The following is a 19706-nucleotide window of genomic DNA, read 5'->3' on the forward strand; positions in this document are numbered from 1 at the left end:
GTTGCCCAGGCTGGAGTGCAGTGGCACGATCTCGGCTCACTGCAACCTCCGCCTCCTGGGTTCAAGCAATTCTTGTGCCTCAGCCTCCTGAGTAGCTGGGATAACAGGTGTCTGCCACCATGCCTGGCTAATTTTTGTATTTTTAGTAGAGACGGGGTTTCACCATGTTGGCTAGGCTGGTCTTGAACTCCTGACCTCAGGTGATCTGCCCAACTTGGCCTCCCAGAGTGCTGGGATATGGGTGTGAGCTGCCATGCCTGGCCCCCACTGAGATCTTATAGGGCTTTGGGGATCACAGAGGGCCCAGAAACGTGAGGGGCTGTTATTAAGGTGGGGGTGAGACTGGACTTAAGTGACCAGCACTGGAGCTGGGGACAAAACCCAGGACGTCTAACTCTTGTCTAAGGAGCCTTCCAGCCTGAGGCCTCTGTGACTAGTGGGGGACCAGGCACCCACTCTGACCCTGGCACTCTTGTCCTGTCTGACCAGTGAGGTACAAGTGAAACTCAGCCCACAGTCTCCAGCCAAGTCATTTCCATCTCAAGGCAGGGCCTACTTTCACTGTAGATGATGCCCTGGGCAGTTTCTTCTCATGTAGCTACATCTAGTTTTAAATTTCAGTGGGCAGCAGGGAAAGTGTGTTGGGCTCTCGGTGGACACGGGAGATCACCCAGGTAGTTGTCGGCCACTTCCTCGCACTGCTGTCTTCAAAGTCTGGCGGGCACTGACCACAGAGGGAGGGCTGCAGGCTGCAGCCTGCTCAGCAGAAGCTCCTGGAAAGAGCAGTGTTCATGGAACGCTGTGCCGAGGCCGAGGAAGGCTCTAGCCCTGTGCCCTGCACTACAATAGGAAGTCCAGTCTTGAAAACACCAAGTCTTTTGGGTCATTTCTCTCCTTGACTCCGTGCCCCAGGACACCATGCTGACTCAGCCTGCCACTTGTGTCTCTGGTCTTTGTTGCCAGCGACAGAGCCTGAGTACTCTTGAGAGGGTGGGTGGGGGAAGACAGGCAGCTCTGCTCCACCCAGACCCCTTACAGGGACAGTGCCAGGCTCCAAGGGCAGCCCAGAGGGTCTGGGGAGGGCTGAATGCCATCCCCTCACCACCCTCCCTTCTGACCCTAGGAGCAGCTGCTTTATCAGGAGGCCAGGCTGGGGGCTGCCTGTGCACTGTGTGTGGTTGTTAAAGGGGGTACCAGCTGGCTGTCCCTCCTCAATGTGCTTCCCACAGCTGTCACTGCATCTGAAACCACGCCATCAGAGGTGTGTCCCTCTGAGGAATGGTGCTGCTTCTGGTCCCAAGAAGCCCTGCTTCAAAGTGCCAGTACTGCAAGAGGGTATGTATCAGCTATCACCAGCTGATTACCTGGCACCCTTACATATCTGCACTGCCGTGCTGATGCCAGGCACACCCAGAGCTGCGGTCTCAACTGTTAGCTTAAGAATCACCTGGAGTCAACTGCTTCCTGCTTAGAAACAACAAACTCAAAAAGGCATTTTGAAGACAGTTGGGGAAATCTGAATATGGACTGTAAAGTGATACTGAATTCATGTTAATGATCTCAAGTGTGGTAATGGTATTGAGGTGATAGAGGAGAACATTTAGGGGTCAGGTATTTAAGGCTGAAGAACTGATGTCTGCTGCTTACTCACTAATGGGTCAGCCAAACACACACAGGTGCATTAAGCAAATGTGGCAAAATAGGAGTTGCCACTGAATGGAGGGGGTAGGTCCATGGGGATTAGCTAACTTTTTTAAGCCTTTTTGGTGTCTGTTAAAAAGATCATAATACAAAGTTGGGGGCAAAATAGCCTGATGACTTTAGAATTCCAGGCGTTCTCCCGTGTCCACATCCCTGCCCCCAATCTGTGGCTCAGCAGGCCCTGGTGGTGCTCAGATGGGCACGCAGACGAGCTCTCCAGGTGATCCTGACTCGGGTGCCCCTCAGAGCCCACTGGGAGACACTGCTGAGTGCCCAAGGCTCAGCCTCAGAGCATCCTGGCTCTGAGAAGGCAGTGGTCAGATGGGTGAAAGCCACTGTGCTGAGTACAAGAAGCCCAGCACTGGGCTGGAGCCCCGAGGCACCCCGGTTCCCTTCTGTACTCTCATCCCTGCAGGCGGCAGCACTATGTACCAGCTTGGGGCACCCTCCTGCTGCAGGCCATGCCCTGCCTCCACCCTCATCCTCCAGCAGCTTTCAAGCACTTACACACCATGCTGGCTCCAACCTCCTGGTCTTTGCTCAGACTGTTCCTTCTGCTGAGAGCCTTTCTCGCCTATCTCCCAACCCCTATTCTCCCCTAGAAGCTCCCCCATTTGCATAGCTAATGCGTACCATCCATGTATACTCTTACAGGAAGGCTTTCCGAGATGGGCCAGTCACCCCTTTTGGGTGCTCCTATAGCACCCTCAGCTACCTCTACTGTGGCCCTTACCTGATTTCCACAGACTGTGACACTCACTGGTGTGAGAGCCTCTGCAGTCTCCCTGTGCAGTCACCCAGTGCTGTTCCCAAACGTTCCTGGCTTTCCCCGTCCAAGTAGCATGTACTGCCTGCTCTCTTACAGGTGTGTGGGTCACGTGGCTAGTTCTGACTCATGATCTGCTATCACAAGGGGAGGCCCTCCAGAACTTTCTCTTAACCTCCCATCCAGCAATCCACAGCATCAGAGGTGGTGGATCCCTGGGAGCTGGGTCCCTGATAGCAATCGTGAGCAACACCTCCGTGCTGATCTGCAATGGGCATGAAGTTTTGGACAGAAAGAAATCCCTGTTGTTTTCAACCATGGTGATTTGGGGGGTGGTTTGTTATCACAGCACAACCTAGCCCACCCTGATACAGATGCCGTATTCATTTTTGTATCCCCAAAAATCTAGCCCTATTCCTAGCACAAAGCATATACTTAAGAAATAATTCCTATTGCAATTTTTCTTGGCTGTGAAACTGGCCTCAAAGACCAGGCAGACGTTGTAATACACACCACTCCAGTGTCCTTAACTTCTTCCCTGATGACGCAGGACTGTCCATGAGGTGCCCCAAAGCATCTCTTTACAAGGAGGTGCACATACTCCTGTGACCTCTTAACAGCTCAGACAGGCTCCTGGATGAATCCCAAGTTAATCAGGAGCTACCTCTTGCCCTGGTGAAGGCTCTGGTGAGGAGTGCAGCTTTGCAACCCACTGGCCTGCATAATAACTTGTGAAGATCTTGTGAAGATCCCTTGACCTTCAGACCGTCTCCCTGGAAAAAGCATCACTGCTTCTTTCTTTAAAAAATATTTTTAATTCGTGTGGGTATATAATAGCTGTATAAATTTATAGGGTACATGTGGTGTTTTGATACAGGCATACAATGTGCAATGATCAAATCGGGGGATTGGCGTATCCAACACCTCAAGTATTTAACATTCCAGTTCCACTCTTAGTTATTTTAAAATAGGTAAGTTGTTAACTATAGTCACCCTCTTGTGCTAGCAAATACTAGATCTTATTCATTCTTCCTAACTGCTATCCTTCCCAGCCTCTGGTGACCATTATCCTATTATCTCCATGAGTTCAATTTCAACTTTTGTTTAGCTTCCACATATGAGTGCGAACATGTGATATTTATCTTTCTGTACTTGACTTATTTCCCTTAACATAATGGCCGCCAGTTCCATCCATGTTTTTGCAAGTGACAGGATTTCATTCTTTATTATGGCTGAATGATATTTAATTGTGTGTTCACTTTCTTTGTTCATTCATTCCTTGATGGACACTTAGGCTGATTCCATATCTTGGCTATTGCAAATAGCACTATAGTGAAGTGCTGGTATCTTTTTCAATACACTGATTTCCTTGCTGATAGATTTCCAGCAGTGGGATTGCTGGATCATACGGTAGTTTTTTGTTTTTTTTTTTCCAGACAGAGTCTCACTCTGTTGGCCAGGCTGGAGTGCAGTAGCATGATCTCAGCTCACTGCAACCTCCGCCTCCTGGGTTCAATTCTCCTGCCTCAGCCTTCCAAGTAGCTCAGATTACAAGTGTGTGCCACCATGCTTGGCTAATTTTTGTATTTTTAGTAGAGACAGGGTTTCACCATGTTGGCCAGGCTGGTCTCAAACAGCTGACCTCAGGTGAACCGCCTGCCTCGGCCTCCCAGAGTGCTAGGATTATAGGTGTGAGCCACCACACCTGGCCTATTTTTAGTTTTTTGAGGAAACTCAGTACAATTCTCCATAGTGGCTGCACTAATTTACATTTTCACCAATGGTGTGTGGGGAATTCCTCTCTCCCCACATTCTTGCCAGCATTTGTTATTGACTGTCTTTTGGATAAAAGCCATTGTAACGGGTGTGATGTCTTGTTCATGGCCTCCTTAGTCCCTAGCCTGTGGCCCTTTCCTCTTGCCAGCTCTCCTGGGACCCAGGCATACCTCCCTCCTCTCCCTAAGCCCCAAGGACTGCAGGAGCTAAGGTGATCAAATTGACCCTGAGGTATAAATAGGGAAGCAGCAGCCCTCAAAGTCAGCGTGGCCACGTTAGGGCAAAGTGGATGAAGCTGCCAGTGCGTTTGGACTTTGCATGCCCTGAGAGGTTGCAGGTCAGAGAGAGGCCAGAACTGTTGCTGCTTTACCCACAGGGACCCTCCAGCCAGACCTCCCCTCAGGTCTCCCAGCCTCAGCCCCTGAGACAGTGGTTCCCAGATGCCTTGAGAGAGGGGAGCTTGGTTTCTTTTTCCTGGGGGTCCCAGCTCAAGGCAATGCAGGGCAGCTGATGGGGCAAGAGTTGGGCAGAGGGTGTGGGAAAGTCACATTGGAGATTCTGGGGGCATGGGGTAAAGGCTCCAGGCCTCTCCATGCCACCAAGTTTCCAGGATTTTAAGTTCCTCTGACTACAGGTTCACACAGCCCCTGCCCCAGGCTTGTTGTCTGGAGCTCTGTGTTCTCTGTGACACTGCTGCAGGGGCCACACTTATCCAAGAACTCTCTGCATGTCCAAAGGTCACTCTGAAAGGAGGGGCCTCTCAGGCCCCTCACAAGTAGATGGCTTTGTGCTTTCCAGAGCCCCTTCACATCCATTATTTCCTCAGACCTTGGTAGTCCTCCCAGCCCAGAGGGAAGAATATTATTGTCCATGTTCAGCAGTAAATGAACTGAGATCCAGAGAAGTGAAGAAAGTGTCCCAGGTCCACACAGCAAGTCTGTGACAGAGGAGGACAAGACTGGGCCTCCAGACCTGTAAACAGTTTCCTGTCTGCTTTACTAGACCAGGTGTTCTAGCTACAAAAGGGCAAGGGAACATTTCTGGAAGTTTTGTGCTCAGGCTGATGCATGTACACACACAAACAGACACACACACACACACACACACACACACACACACAGATGCATGCACACTTTCAAAATGCTTAATATCATAAATATCAGGGAGCTCTGAAACGGTTGTCCACGTAGGAGGCCAGATGAGTCTCCTCAAGCAGGGTCTTGACCCCGAAGTGGGGGCGAGTCACCCAGGTGGGGGCTGCCAAGGTGCCCGGGAACCAGGATGGGCCATACCAGCCAAGCCTCGCACTGGCCTTTATGACGCAGAAACAGATGTTGGCGGCTAAGGGACCCCTCACGGTGAGCACACAGTGGCTGGTGGGCTCCGGGGATTCATCTGGCTCAAATTTTCATAATTGGACTCCTGGGCCTGGGGCCTGTGGACAGGAGAAAGTTGAATGACCACCCAAGACAGGTGGAGGTCCCCAACTACCCAAACTATATGCCAGCAGTGGGCCAAGAAGAGGAGACATGCTGGGGAGCAGTGCGGCTGGAACCGGTGGGGCTCAGAGGCGAACGGCATCTGAGGCTGGGCAGAGTCAGCAATCGGGAGGGGCTCACAAAGGCCAGGGCAGCCCAGATAGTAGAGTCTCTGTCTTCACCTGAGGCCTCAAGACTGGCTCCATGTCCCTGATCTACAAATCAGGATCTCCAGGCCTGGCCTCTGGGTCCCCAACTGCTTTCCTGACTTCCCCTAGGACATCTCAGTGGGAATCTCAAATCTCAATGTCCAGGGTGCTACACGTGACCCTCACACCTGCCCCACTCTCTTCTCCTCTTGTCTTTATCTCAGGAAGTGGCATTCAGGGCTCAGGCTCCCAACCCGGGCAGCCCAACTCCCTCTCACACTGCATGCTGCCCACTGGGCCGTTGGGCAAGCCCTGCCTCCTGTCTGCCCAGCCCCCTTCTGCCAACCCTGCACCTTCTTCCAAGCAGCCAAGCCAGGATCAGCTTTACCAGTGGCCTCCACCCAGTTCTCCCTGGCCTGCTTGTTCTGATGGGGGCACTGGTCTGCTTAAAACCATTTGGTGACTTCCCATTGCACCCACAATAACCCCCACTCCTTTCCTGCCTTCCTCCCACCCACCCTCCAGAAATGCCTGCCTCCTTCCTGGGCCTTGCCTGAGCCTTTCTACTTAACTTTTCCTCTTCTGGGCCGCCCCACTCCCATCCCTGTCTTACATGCACACTCCAATGGGGCCTGCTCTCTGGAATTCCACCCCCCATCCCGCCCAGGCCCCAGCCTCCATCCTCAGGTCCCCTCAATGCCATGTGCTCCAAGAAAACTTGATCTAAAGCAGCCTCAGCTCAGCAGTGGGCCCCCTCCCCAGGGGATCTGCTGCATTGCTGTGTCTATTTCCTTCACAGCTCGCTCTTTACAATGTCAGGCCACCGGTTTCTGTATTTATTAAAATTCTCCACAATAGGATGTGAGTTCTGTTAGATCAGGGATTTTGCTGTGTCTTTAGTACCAGTGCCTGGTACACAGTAGGTACTCAATAAGTATTTGTTAAATGACTGAACAACAGTCGGCTTTGGGATTCAGGGGCATTGGTGCGGCAGTAAATCAGCAAACAGGGACACAGGACAGATTGTAGGGCTGCGGAGAGGTCGGCAGGCAGCTGACCAGAGGAGCCGCCAGCAGTGTGGCACCTCCAGCCCTCAGGGCCGCAGGTGGGTGCAGTTATGGGAGTGCCTGGGCTCCTCCTCCCACTCCTATCACCCCTGCTGGGATTAGCCACAGCCTGTCCAGGGTCTAGGAATTGGATTATTTCTCTTTCAACACCAGCCTTCACAGGGGTGGATGCCACAGAAGAGGAGAGTGTGACCCAAGAGTAAGTGATTTCCTAGGGGACCCTGGGCCCCTCACCTAGGCCCTCAGAATGCCTAAGGGCTCGTTTGTTTGCAAAGCCTTCGGCAGAGTGCTGGGGAGAGGGTAGGGATGAGTGTCCCCAATGTGGCTTTTGTGTGAATCTGCCTGTTCCAGAATGTGGAGGGGAAACTACAAGAAGAAATACAGCCTGGAGTTGTGGGGAAAGAGCAGGTAAGCAACCTGGTCCGTCCAGGGAAGGGCTTGGTGGGCTGCAAGAGGGGTACCTTGGTGGGCTGCAAGGAGGGACCAGCCCCTGGTCAAGGCAGAACCCTGGCCCCAGCTCTTTGCCATTTCTTCCTCCTCCTGCCTGAACCCCCTGGCTGATGGGGACTAGGTGGGTGGGGTAGGGTGGAGGTGGGGAGCTCACTTACCGTGGGGGCGTGTCCGGGGTGTCAGGGTGTTCTGTGGAAGGGACAGTGAAAGAGGAGGCATGAATCTCTACCGAAGTCTGCAGCCTACGCGCCCGCCCCCACCCATGCCATGTGGTAGGGGTCTCAAGAAACCACTGTGAAGCAAACAGCAGACTAGCAGGGTATGAAGCTGCACCATGAAAATCCTGCCCGGGAGTTAGTGGGGAGGGGGGTGAACTGAGGAGCAGTCCAGTAAAAGTCCGCTCTTCTAAGCACCCTGAGCACAAAACACTTGGTGAGTTCAAAGAACAGGCAAGAAAGCCATTGTGGCCACAACAGCAGGCAGGGCCACTGTGACAAGTCTGGATCTCTTCTAGTGAAGAGTGTGAGGCTAGTGCTATGGAGCTGGGAGTTCTGAGGGGCTCTGAGAAGCCCCCTGCCTCTCTGGGGCATAGGGCAGACTTCTGATCCAGCTCAGTGACAGCAGTGGTGGCTCTCACAGAACACCCTGCTAGGAAGAGCATTGCTCCTTGTTTTCCTAGCTCATGCATACTTACATCTTTTTATTTAGCTCTCTCAGTACGGCTGGTGTGAAGCCTTCATTAGAGCCCCACCAGAGGGAGGCATACTTCCTCTGGCTTCTGCAGACCTGGGGTCTAGGAGAGCCCTTCTCATAAAGCACACTGCAATGATCTTCCTACTTGTCAGTGCCCACTGCAGGGCAGGGAACCATGCCTTATTCATCTCTGTATTCCCAGCACCCACACAGCACATAGTAGGTCCTCAGGATGTTTCTCCTATCATACTGGAAAGGTGCTGTTTAGGAAGGTCAGACCTCCAGAGGAATCATTTGCGAGGTGGTGGTAAAGGGATGGCTCTAGAGTTAGACGGGTCTGGGTCTCCATCTCTGTGCCTCTATCAAAAGGCAGGTTATATAATCTCTGAGCCTCGGCTTCCTTAATGCAAAATGGGTTTTTTTGTTTTTTTCATGCTGGTTACACCTGCTGGGCTTCATGCAAAGAGAGGAAAGCTCCACGATGCACAGGGCAAAAAACCGACGTTCTCGTAGTGCCAGGTGGTCTTATCTAAGAGGAGAGTCCTGGCCCGGCCCCTCGCGCCCACCCGGATCTGGGGCGCACCCACCTCGGCGGCGGCGGGCGGCGCGGGCGGCCAGGACCCCAAGCAGCAGCAGCGCCTTGAGGCCGAGGGCGCCAAGCAGGAGGGCGACCGTGGAGACTCCGCTGGCGCCGTGGAAGCGGAACAGGTAGACGCTGGCCTCCGAGCGGCCCAGGCTGTTGGCGGCTGTACATGTATAGCGGCCGTTGTGGGTCAGCGCGGGCAGCTCGGCGGTCACCAGGTGACCGTGACCCTGACCGGGGCTCGGGGCAGCGGTAGAGCTGTCGCCTAGGGCCGGGCCGGACCAGGCGAGGGCGGGCGGCGGCTCCCCTTCTGCCGTGCAGAGCGCGCGGAAGGCGTGCGCCGGGCCGGGCAGCACCGAGATGTTGACGATCCGCGGCGCAGCTGTAGGGGAGAGTGCAGACGACTGTCACCAGCCGCGGTCAAGGTGCGGTGAGCATAGGGTTAGAAAGCGGATCGCAGTGCTCAAGCGGCGGGCAAAGGCAAGAGCACCCCTCCCTTTTGCCCTTTGGACTCCAGAGCCGGAGCGGTGGGGTCAGGTCAGAAGGGAGGAACGGGCACTTGGGTGCCAGGCTGCCACCGTCCCAATACACGTGTGGCCTTGGGAGAACGATTCTACCGTCTGTGCTTCAGTTTCTCCATGTGTAAAGTGAGGATCATGATAGCAGTTGCCTTGAGGGGTTACTGAAAAGATTTGGCAAATTAATACTTGTGGGTGCTTGGACTAGGTCCTGGCGCCCTAGCAAAAGCTAAGTGGCCATTATTGTCGCAGAGCAGGGTAGGGGCTAGAGTGGAGAGCCACTGCTCTAGGGACGGGACTCTGGTTCAGGCCTCTTTGTATCTCAGGGTCTGGCGAAGTGCCTGGCACTACTCGGTGGATTCTCTGTGCACCCCTGGGTAGAGGGGCTGCGAGTGTCTTTTAGGGCTGGTAGCACACGCCCATTGCACCTTTTGCCATATTTAGGATGGCCATTCACTTGTCTTCCTCTCCGCTTTAGTCTGAGAGCCACTGGGGACTCTCCACGAGAGTCATTGCGATCCTATCCCGGGGCCCACCTCAGCCCTTCCTGGGACCTGGATTCTGCATTTCCCAGGTGGTCCTGAACCACCCCCAAGTGTGAGGCCTCTGGAGTAGGGGGGAGGGCTGGGTCTCGTAGCCCTTCCTGGCGCAGCGGCAGGCACAGCGCCTGGCACCCAGGAAGCCCTTGGGGCTGGGCTGGCGGGCGGGCAGGCAGGGAGGCCGGGAACCCGCCCCGCGCAGCCTCACCGGTCACGTGCAGCCGGACGCCGTGGCGGCTCTCGTAGCGGTCGTGGACGTCGCCGGCGAACTCTACGCGGCAGAAGTAGCGGCGGTCATCGGTTAGGGCCAGGCGCTCGACGCGCAGCGAGAGGTCGTTGCGGCGCGGGTTGCCCAGCAGGCGGAAGCGGCCGTGCAGGCTCAGCGCCGTCTGGCAGAGCTCGCTGCCCCGCGCCGCCGCGCAGCGGAACACCTGGGGGCCCGCGTAGGGCTCGCCCGCGCGCCAGATGGCCGTCAGCGGCCCGTCGTAGTGGCGGTGCGGGTGCGTGAAAGTGCAGGGCAGCACCGCCGCGTCGCCTGCCGCCGCGCTCACCTCGGCCGGCACCTGCATGGACCAGCGCTGCGCCGGCGAGCCTGCGGGCGGGGCGGGCTGCGTCAGGCTCGGGGCGCTGGGTGCCCGCACCCGGGGCCTGGAAACCCCGCGACTTAGGAAGCGCTCTCCCCACTCCCAGCCTGGAAACCCCAGGACTCAGGAATCGTCCCCCACTTCCAGGGGAGCTGGAACCCCACCTTGTGACTTAAGGTGCCTGCACTTTCTTTCTTTTTCTTTTTGAGACGGAGTTTCGAGTTTCGCTCTTGTTGCCCAGGCTGGAGTGCAATGGTGCGTTCTCAGCTCACTGCAGCCTCTGCCTCCTGGGCTCAAGCGATTCTCCTGCCTCAGCTTCCCGAGTAGCGGGGATTACAGGCATGTGCCACCATGCCCAGCTAATTTTGTATTTTTAGTAGAGACGGAGTTTCTTCATGTTAGTCAGGCTGGTCTTGAACTCCTGACCTCAGGTGATCCGCCCACCTGGGCCTCCCAAAGTGCTGAGATTACAGGCCTGAGCCACCGCTGCATGCTGGTGCCTGCACTTTCAGGGCCTGCACTCCCGTGAGTTGGGAGGTACCTGGGTTCCCCCCACTTTTCCCTGGGACTATTCTCCTCTTTGTTTTCTAACTCACCTGCAGGCCCCTTGACCCCACACTCTTACCCTTAGTTTTTTCCCATCAAAACCTGCCCTGTCGAAAGCACTGGGATCCCGTGGTTACAACAGACTCCCGAGATCCCCAAGATGGTGATGATAATAGCACTTACTGTGCGCCTCTGTGTCCAGCAAGCTCTCCGTGGTATCTATTTTAGTTCTTACACATGAGCCTACAGAAAAGCACAGTTATCCTTGGGTTACATGTGAGAAAACTGAAGCTCAGAGGAGTTGAGTAACTGAAGTCACGCGGCCAGGATGGGGCCCAGCCAGTGTTCAGGATTGCTTCACTCCATAGCCTGTATACCAGAACACTAGAGACCAGGAAGTCTGGGGCTCCTCCGAGGACACCAGCACTTCCACTTACAGAGAGGAGGAAATGGGCCCTGCGAGGGGGCAGTATGTTTATAAGCTAATGCGTTGAGTTGGTGCATGAGATTCCTCTAGAATCCAGGTATACCCAAGTGAACTGTGCCCTGACTGGCTTCCCTAGTGCCTGGGCAGGGAGGGAGCTGAGAGACCAGAAAGATGGGCTGTTTCAATGCCTCTTTGTGCTGTGCAAACACCTCTGGACACAGTTTCCCTGTTCCCCACGTTGCAAGCCATGGAAGTGTGGTCAAGTCAAGGTCTGGAAGCGGAGCTGTGCTTCCGGCTCACAGAGGCCTGGTGAGCTGCAGGGTGCGTGTGGTTGCCTATGCGTGCTCCTTTGGGGGAGAGGGGAGCCCACCTCAGAGGATTAGGCCAGGGGTGGTGCCTCCCAAGGAGAGAGGGCAGTCTTAGAAGCCTGCCCAGTGGGTGTCCCAGGGTGCAGTTCACAAAAGGATCTTTAGAGGAAATATTACACCCTTGTATTTCCAAAGGCTTTAAAGTTTACACAGCGCTTTCATAGATACCATGTCATGTGACCCTCAAAACACCCAGTGCAGAAAGGCAGGGCAGCTATTGTTAAAGGTGAGAAAATGAAGGCTCAGAGTCACACAGGTCGAAGATGGGAGATATCTAGCTTTTCTGACTCCAAGCCCAGTGCTCTTTGCTCTTTGAGGTAATTTATCCCAATTCGCTCCTTGGGCAGGAGTCCTCTCAGCTCTATCCACCGCTGGCCGACCATCCTCCATGGGGACCATCTATCTATGAATGATCACAGGTCAGGACGTTCCTGCAGCACAGAACCAAAATCTCCTTCTGCCCACAGGACCACCATGGCTCCCTGGTGTGTGCATGTCACCTTCTCATGATGGCCCCTTGCAGGGTCTTGTCATGACTATCTTGGACCCATTGAGCCTTCTCTTTTCTGATGGAAAAATCCCAGTCCCTCCACTGCCCCTCCTTATCCTTACTGTCCTCTTCCTTCACTGTCGTGTCCCGAGCCTGGGGACTCCAAGTGTGTGCTCTAGGGGTGCTGGACCTGTGGAGTCGTGAGTCCTGTAGTGCTACCCTGGGCTGTGGGTGCTGTGCCTGGAAAAAATCCCACTATGTGTTCATGTCCAGCTTGCCATCAAGTAAAAGTGTTACCAGATGGTGCCTCGAAGTTCCAGGCTCTTGGTGCCACAAAGAATTGGACATGACAGAAACAGCAAAGCAAAGCAGCAAGAGTGTACAGCACAGTACCATTGTAGTGGGAGAGTGGTCTGACTGCTACAAAATAAGATCAGCACCAGTTTGCTACATTTTATGGCCTTTTCTGTGTTTTTTCTCTTCTCTTCCTGAGCTGCCTAATCTCTAGCCAGAATCTGCCCTTTGATTGATAGGCTGCTTAGTTACTTTGGCTTTTGTGTACTTGCACAGTTACCTCCATCTCATAATTTTAAGTACGTGCATGAGGTACAGTCCATATGCATGGATCTTAAATACTAATTACTATACAGGGTCATTTTAAGTCTACTTTTCTTTCTAATGTGCATGCCCATCTCTGAGAAGCTTATCTTTACTGGTCTGGTCTGGATCTTGCTGGCCATGGGGTTTCTTACTTGCTTCTTTATCTCCATCAAAAGATAAAGATTTATTTTGCCTTGTTTTGGCTGCTTAACTTCTGCCTCTTCTCTTGCTTCCTGCTCACCTGCGCCTTCACTGTGCTTCTGTTCCCACCTCCTGCTCCAACATCCAATTCCCTTTGCTATTCTCCTGCCTCAAAACTCCAAGTTCTTTTTTCATACAATCTGTTTTTAAGCCTAATTTCTTTTTTTTTTTTTTTTTCTGGACAAATGTAATTACATTTTTGAACCCGAGCAGAGGACCTAACATTTTATCTCTAGAAAGAGCTTGTTTGTTTAGTTGTTAATCCTCAAAGAACCTGTCTGAAGGTTTTGCTGGTTCAGTCAGTACTTCTAGCTGCAGAAAGCATCTCTCCAGTCTTGGGGCTGAGCCCCTGCCTTAGTTTCCCTGCTGCTTCCCACTTTCTGTGACCTCAGCCTCCTCTGACATCTTGCATTGCGTGGGCATCGCAGAGCCAGGCACAGATTCCCCACATAGTACTTGCTATTGTACAGTCATCAATTCAGCAAACATTTATTGGACACTTCCCCACTTTATGCCAGGCACTGGGGTACAAGCTGTGGTGACAAACGTGAACAGAATATCTTATCAGCCTGCTGGGGCTCACAGCTTAGAAAGGGAGACAGATTTGTAGACACATAATTACACTACAGTCTGCCAGGTGCCATAAAGATGGGCTTGAACAATATCCCTTCTGTCTGAACATGGCTTCTGTCCCATTTCACTCACCAGCTCCTCCTCTTCATCCTCAGGGCTCCGTTGAGTCTTTCTGACAGCAGGGGGAGTTCCCTGAGCCCCAAGCCCTCTGTCCCCTGTGCCCCAGAGCTGGCATAGGTACTTCCTCTGTATGAGCATTGCCTTTGAACTGTGTGTCTTGCCCAGACACCCAGAAGCTCTGGCAGGGCAGGGACCACATCTGTCTGGTTCTGTTTATGTTGATGTTGCCCAGCATGGTACCTGCCTCCTAGTAACTGACATTGGATTGACTTGCTATGTGAGAGCAGAAGGGTGGGTGGCCAGGCTGACAGGAGACGGTAGGGGTGGTTAGAGGAGGGGTGTATTGGGCAGGCAGGGATTGGAGAACCCTTGAGAGAGATATCACTTCAGCAGAGCCTTGAGAAAGGGAGGGGACCGCACAAAGCCTTGAGGTAGCATTCTAGGCAAAAGGATCAGCAGAGCAAAACCACAAGGCATGGACATCAGTCAGCATAGAGGTTGCCAGACATGAAAGCATAATAAGGACAGAGCACGCAGTGCTTTGGGGAGTCCTCATCTCATCAAGAAACAATACTCTGTCATGTGTAATGTTTCCATGGAGTTACGGATTTTTTTCTGCATATCTTGGTTAATTTGTTCCCCTCTGTATCAATGCAGCGTGTCATGTTCTTCATCACTACAGCGCTCTAATGAATCTGGATGGTTCCCTCACCTTTTCCCTCTTATTCATCCTACAGTCCTATATATGTATACCTGAGTCTTTGCCCTTTTTTTTAAGATGGAATTTCATACTTGTTGCCCAGGCTGGAGTGCAGTGCTGTGATCTCGGCTCACCGCAACCTCCGCCTCCCGAGTTCAAGTGATTCTCCTGCCTCAGCCTCCCAAGAAGCTGGGATTACAGGCATGTGCCACCATGCCTGGCTGATTTTGTATTTTTAGTAGAGAAAGGGTTTCTCCACGTTGGTCAGGCTGGTCTTGAACTCCTGACCTCAGGTGATCTGCCAACCTTGGCCTCCCAAAGTGCTGGGATTACAGGCGTGAGCCACTGTGCACAGCCATGCCCTTTTATAGAAATTTTAGTTTATGAACTGCAACAATAATGACAGCAGCAAACTTTTCTTGAGAATTTGCTTGGTTTGCATTAAATCTGTACATCAGTTTAGAAAGAACTGACACTCTCAAATGATATTCTCATCTCATTTAAAATGCATAGGAGGCTGGGTGCGGTGGCTCACACCTGTAATTCCAGCACTTTGGGAGGCTGAGGTGGGCAGATCACTTGAAGTCAGGAGTTCCAGACCAGCCTGGCTAACTTGATGAAACCATATCTCTACTAAAAATACAAAAATTAGCCAGGTGTGGTGGCGGTCACCTGTAATCCCAGCTACTTGGGAGGCTGAGGCATGAGAATTGCTTGAGCCCAGGAGGTGGAGGTTGCAGTGAGCTGAGGTTACATTACTGCACTCTAGCCTGGGCAACACAGTGAGACTCTGCCTCAAAACAAACAAACAAACAAAAACAAATAAATAATAAAATGCACAGCCACCCCATCAGGTGCTGTCATTAGCTCCCTCTTAGAGAAGGAGAAGCTGGGGAGAAACTGCTCGTAGAACCGAAGCAACTTGGTGAAGTCACAGAGCCAAGGCTTCACTCTGGGTAGTTTTGCCTCTTTTGTTCAAAGGGTTTTTACCTTTACCCATAGGCTCCGTGGCTCAAGGACAATAGCCCAGTTTGAAAATGTCCTGAAATGTGCTACGAATGGCAGGTCTGGGTCCCTCCCTCTCTGGGTGGGCTTTGCTCTAGGAGCAGAAAAGGAACACAGAGGCTCTTTCACCAAAGGTTACGATCTTGGCTCCCACTAGAAAGAGATTTGTCTTTCCTGTTTACCTGCTGAATGGGATTCAAAGAAGTGGGCATTTGGACTCCCGCTTACACAGAGACCTTTGGATGAGGCTGCCCAGAGGACTCAGGGTGAGGGTGGGAAGGACTCAGCAGGATTTGCCCAAGGAAAAAAACGCATTTGCTTTGGCTGGAATCCAAGCTCCCAGTGACATTAAATGTCCCCTGTGACATTTAACATTCCCTCTGGCAGCCTATGCCTGTCTGCTAAGACAGGGGAGGGAGGATTCCTGAACTGGAATCATGGCCCCTTACTATAGGGTCTCTATTCTCTCTACTTTATCTCTGTCAACCTTCAGGGGTCATCAGGAGACCCCCATTTCCTGTTGCCCAAAATGCCCTCCCTCAATGGTGGGCCATAGGGTATGGCAGAAAGCATGCTAGCTTTGACACAGCCGGGCCTACGTGGCAATCACACCTCCAGGCATTCTTCATCAGACTTTTATCAAGCACCCAATCTGTGCTTGGCACGTCCTAGGCTCCTTCACTTACTGGGTGATCTTTGGCCAAGTTACGTAATATCCCGGGTCTCAAGGTCCTGTGCTGCAAATGGGGAACATAGTACCTTCCACATAGGATTGAGGATCGAATGAAATCATGTATGTAGAGCACCCAGCACAGTGCCTGACACACAGCAAATCCATATGCGTTCGTTGTTCCCTTCCCTCACTAGTCCTGCACAGGGGATGTGAACAGAGAGTGGTGGAGAAGTGCTCAGGGTGATATGACAGGGGGCTAAGATATTGGACTGGGTGTGGTGGGTCAAGCTTGTAATCCCAGCACTTTGGGAGGCTGAGGAGCGTGGATCACCTGAGGTCTGGAGTTTGAGACCAGCCTGGCCAACATGGTGAAACTCCGTCTCTACTAAAAATACAAAAATTAGCTGGACACAGTAGTGTGTATCTGTAATCCCATCTACTCAGGAGGCTGAGGCAGGAGAATCACTTGAAACTGGGAAGCAGAAGTTGCAGTGAGCCGAGATCATGCCACTGTACTCTAGTTTGGGCAACAAGAGCGAAACTCCCTCTCAAAAAAAAAAAAAAAGATGTTGGTACCTGGACACTGCACCATTTACAGTTCAATTTAGCATGTTGGACCAGCTGAAGTACAATAGCCCAGTCCTTGTCCTTAACTCACCTGGAAATTCTTCAATGATTTATTCATGTATTCACTCCATAGGTATTTATTGAGAGTTTACCATGTGCTAGAGACTGTGCTGGGTACTGGGGATACAGTGGCAGTGGCAATTAACAGCCTCTTCGTTATGTTGACAGTTTGGCCATCACTCAGCCACTATTTGTTTTTTAATTTATGCACAATTCTTTTTTTTTTTTTTTTTTTCCTTTTTTGAGATGAAGTCTCACCCTGCTGCCCAGGCTGGAGTGCAATGGTGCAATCTCAGATCACTGTAACCCCCACCTCCCGGGTTCAAACGATTCTCCTGTCTCAGCCTCCTGAGTAACTGGGATTACAGGTGCCCACTACCATGTCCACCTAATTTTTGTATTTTTAGTAGAGACGGGGTTTCATCATGTTGGCCAGGCTGGTCTCGAACTCCTGACCTTGTGATCCACCCTCCTCAGCCTCCAAAGTGCTAGGATTACAGGCATGAGCCACCACGCCAGGCCTAATTTATGCACAATTCTTACACACTTATTTGGTTAGTTTCCCAGCCCAGGGACATGAAAATTGAAAAGCTAGAATGTGGTTTCTGTTTGTAGACTCATGGAAAACTGCAAGAAATGAGAGTTGCCATTCAATGAGAAGGAAGAATTTCCATAAAAAATTATGGAAAGACAGCTTAGGCAGAAATGATGACTGTACAGTGTCAAAGGGGCCGTTTGGAGAAGGAGTGAACCCAGAAGGCTTTGAGCCATCACAACACTGTAGCAGGCGAGTGTAGCAGGTGCACATGGGGAGGGCCTGAGGCACCATGGAGGGGCTCACTGCTGCGAGAGGTATCCTGCTTTAGTGACATGCCCCTCAGAGGGGTTGTCAGGGGTCTGTCCGAAGCTCCAGTCCTAGCTCTGATGCTGACTTTGGGACCTTAGGGAGTCCTCACAGTTCTCTGGCGTCATAGTCTCATCCATGAGTTGATGACTCTAGATGTTTACTAAGGTGATATTAAATTTTAAAAATCTGTCTGAAAATGATACTTGGATAAAAATGACAAGAAAGCACATAAAACATTTAAGAAAAATGTCTAGCTAAAATAAATCAAAGGACTTTATGTATTCAAAAATAAGCCACTAGCTATTCAGAAAAGTGACTTGGAAAGAAGCATCCATGCCTTGATGGTCTTTCACAGCAAAACTCCCCCTGTAGGTCTCTTCAGGCTTCCTCATGTGACCAGTCTAGAGGAGGAAGGATTGGGGCTGCAGCATTGGCCAATAGCTCCACATCATTGGAATCACGATTCCACTACGGAGTAGTTGACTGATGCGGAACCTACTCTCCCAAAGCGCCATACCTGTGGTGACAGAGTAGGCAGAGATCTCCAGGGAGACAGAAACAGAGCTGGGGAACCTAGACCAGCAGGAGCTGCAATTGGATGGGGTCAGAAACGGAAACCTTGGTTTTGCCACAGCTGACCAAAGATTTCTACCAGTTCCTTGTGAGGAAGAAAGCAAAGCAAGAATCTGCCTGGGAACCTCTGTGTAGATCTTTTGTGGGCGTAATCACGCTTATGTTAACTAGAGAGAAAGCTGTTTGTTGGTTTCACGGTGGATCACGAGTCACTTCCTGTCTGTGGATGTTTTCCTAATGCCTGGAATTAAAGACCCTCTCCAGGGTGTCACAGACAGGAAAGTGAGTCCCGTGGGTGGAATAATGGCCAGAGGTGATGCCCTTACAGAATGGCACTTTAACAAGAATTAAGTCTGCTGGGGTGGGTTTTATGTGACATGGATTTTGAGGGGGTGAGGGAAGGATGGAGTCAGGTGGGCAGTCACCGTAGGGAGACCACGCCTCCAGGAGGGACAGCATTGTGGCCCTCAGAGCTGGAGTCCCTCAGACCTCTCTTGTACCCCTGCCACCACAACATGGCTGACATTACTGGCTGATGAGTGGCCAATCTGCGGAGCCCAACAATCTGTGAGGGGGCTGCCCTCCTTGAGGACACCTGGGCATGCTAACATGGTGCCCCCAGAGAGTGGCTCCGGTGGTAGCCCTTCCGGCATTGTGGCACTTGGAGGGCCAGGAGAGGGCATTTTGGGGGAAAGGAGAGACACTCGTGTTGGCTGTCGACCTCACCTGTAGGTAAGTGGGTGGAGCTGAGGCTCACTGTAGCTCAGCCCATCTCCTCCTGTCCCTCCGTTTGCTCCCTACAAATCTTTCTCTGGGCTTGCAGGTTGTCAAGATAGGTTATCAGCCGACAAAGGGCAAGAATGGGGTGGAGATCAGAGAGCAGAGGAGGGAGAGGAAGCAGGAATTCCATCTGTCAGCACAAACCAGACCCTGAAGGTTCCCGGGAAGGGGCGAGGTATGAGTAGTGAGTGAAAAGCCGCTGGTCTCCATCTGCCTCAGGGTTATCTGGCTTCCCCTTTAAAACATGCCTGTGCTGCAGTAGGTAAGTGAGATGTGGATGTGGCCCTGCTTACCTGAGCTGATGGAAAGGCAGGGCCACAGGCTCACCCTGGGGTGCCTGTGCCCACCCCAGGGTGCTGGTCTTCAGAGTCCCGGTGTAGCCTGTCTCTGCTGGTGCCCCCGCCGCCTTCCCCAGCCTCCGTAGAGGGCCCTGCTCCTTTCACTCCTCCCCTTTCTGCCCCACTTTCTCTCTGGGAGTGAAGTGCCCCAGCTCATTAAAACCCCCATTTCCTCCTGGGCTACGACAGCAGCACATCTCCTCCCTGACCTTTCCCAGCCTCCCGAATAAGCACCCCTGCATCTTTGGGTGACCACTGCTTTTTGTCTTGCCATTTGGGTTTCTTTTTCTGCGGCAGTTCAGAACTAGTAAAGTAAGTAGCTCTCCACACCAAGCTTCGCCCAGGCTCCTTGCCCACTGCAGGAGGGTGCGGGAGAGGTCCTCTGGTTCCCATTAAGGCTAAACACTCCAGCAAAGTCACTGAACCCCCAACGCAGAGGCCAGGAACCTCACTTGCTAGGCTGTGCTGAAGAGTAAATGAATTGTTTGTCACAGGCCTGGCACAAGGGGTCCTGAAGATGACAGCGGTTGTGAC

General features: G+C 52.3%; 1 protein-coding gene across 1 annotated transcript; it reads right to left on the bottom strand.

The window, feature by feature from the left end:
• Window positions 1-3693: 3693 nt before the first annotated feature.
• SIGLEC15 (sialic acid binding Ig like lectin 15) lies at window positions 3694-18707 on the bottom strand. The gene is made up of 6 exons (XM_032245404.1): window positions 18584-18707; window positions 11034-11087; window positions 9929-10312; window positions 8668-9045; window positions 7546-7576; window positions 3694-5678 (listed from the first exon to the last, which is right to left on the bottom strand). The coding sequence occupies exons 1-6, from the start codon at window positions 18705-18707 to the stop codon at window positions 5597-5599; spliced, it is 1053 nt and encodes a 350-aa protein (XP_032101295.1). The 3' UTR covers window positions 3694-5596.
• Window positions 18708-19706: the final 999 nt, after the last annotated feature.

Source organism: Sapajus apella, unplaced genomic scaffold (genome assembly GCF_009761245.1).
Source record: "Sapajus apella isolate SASKATOON/1434 unplaced genomic scaffold, GSC_monkey_1.0 scaffold57, whole genome shotgun sequence".
Taxonomy (NCBI): domain Eukaryota; kingdom Metazoa; phylum Chordata; class Mammalia; order Primates; family Cebidae; genus Sapajus; species Sapajus apella.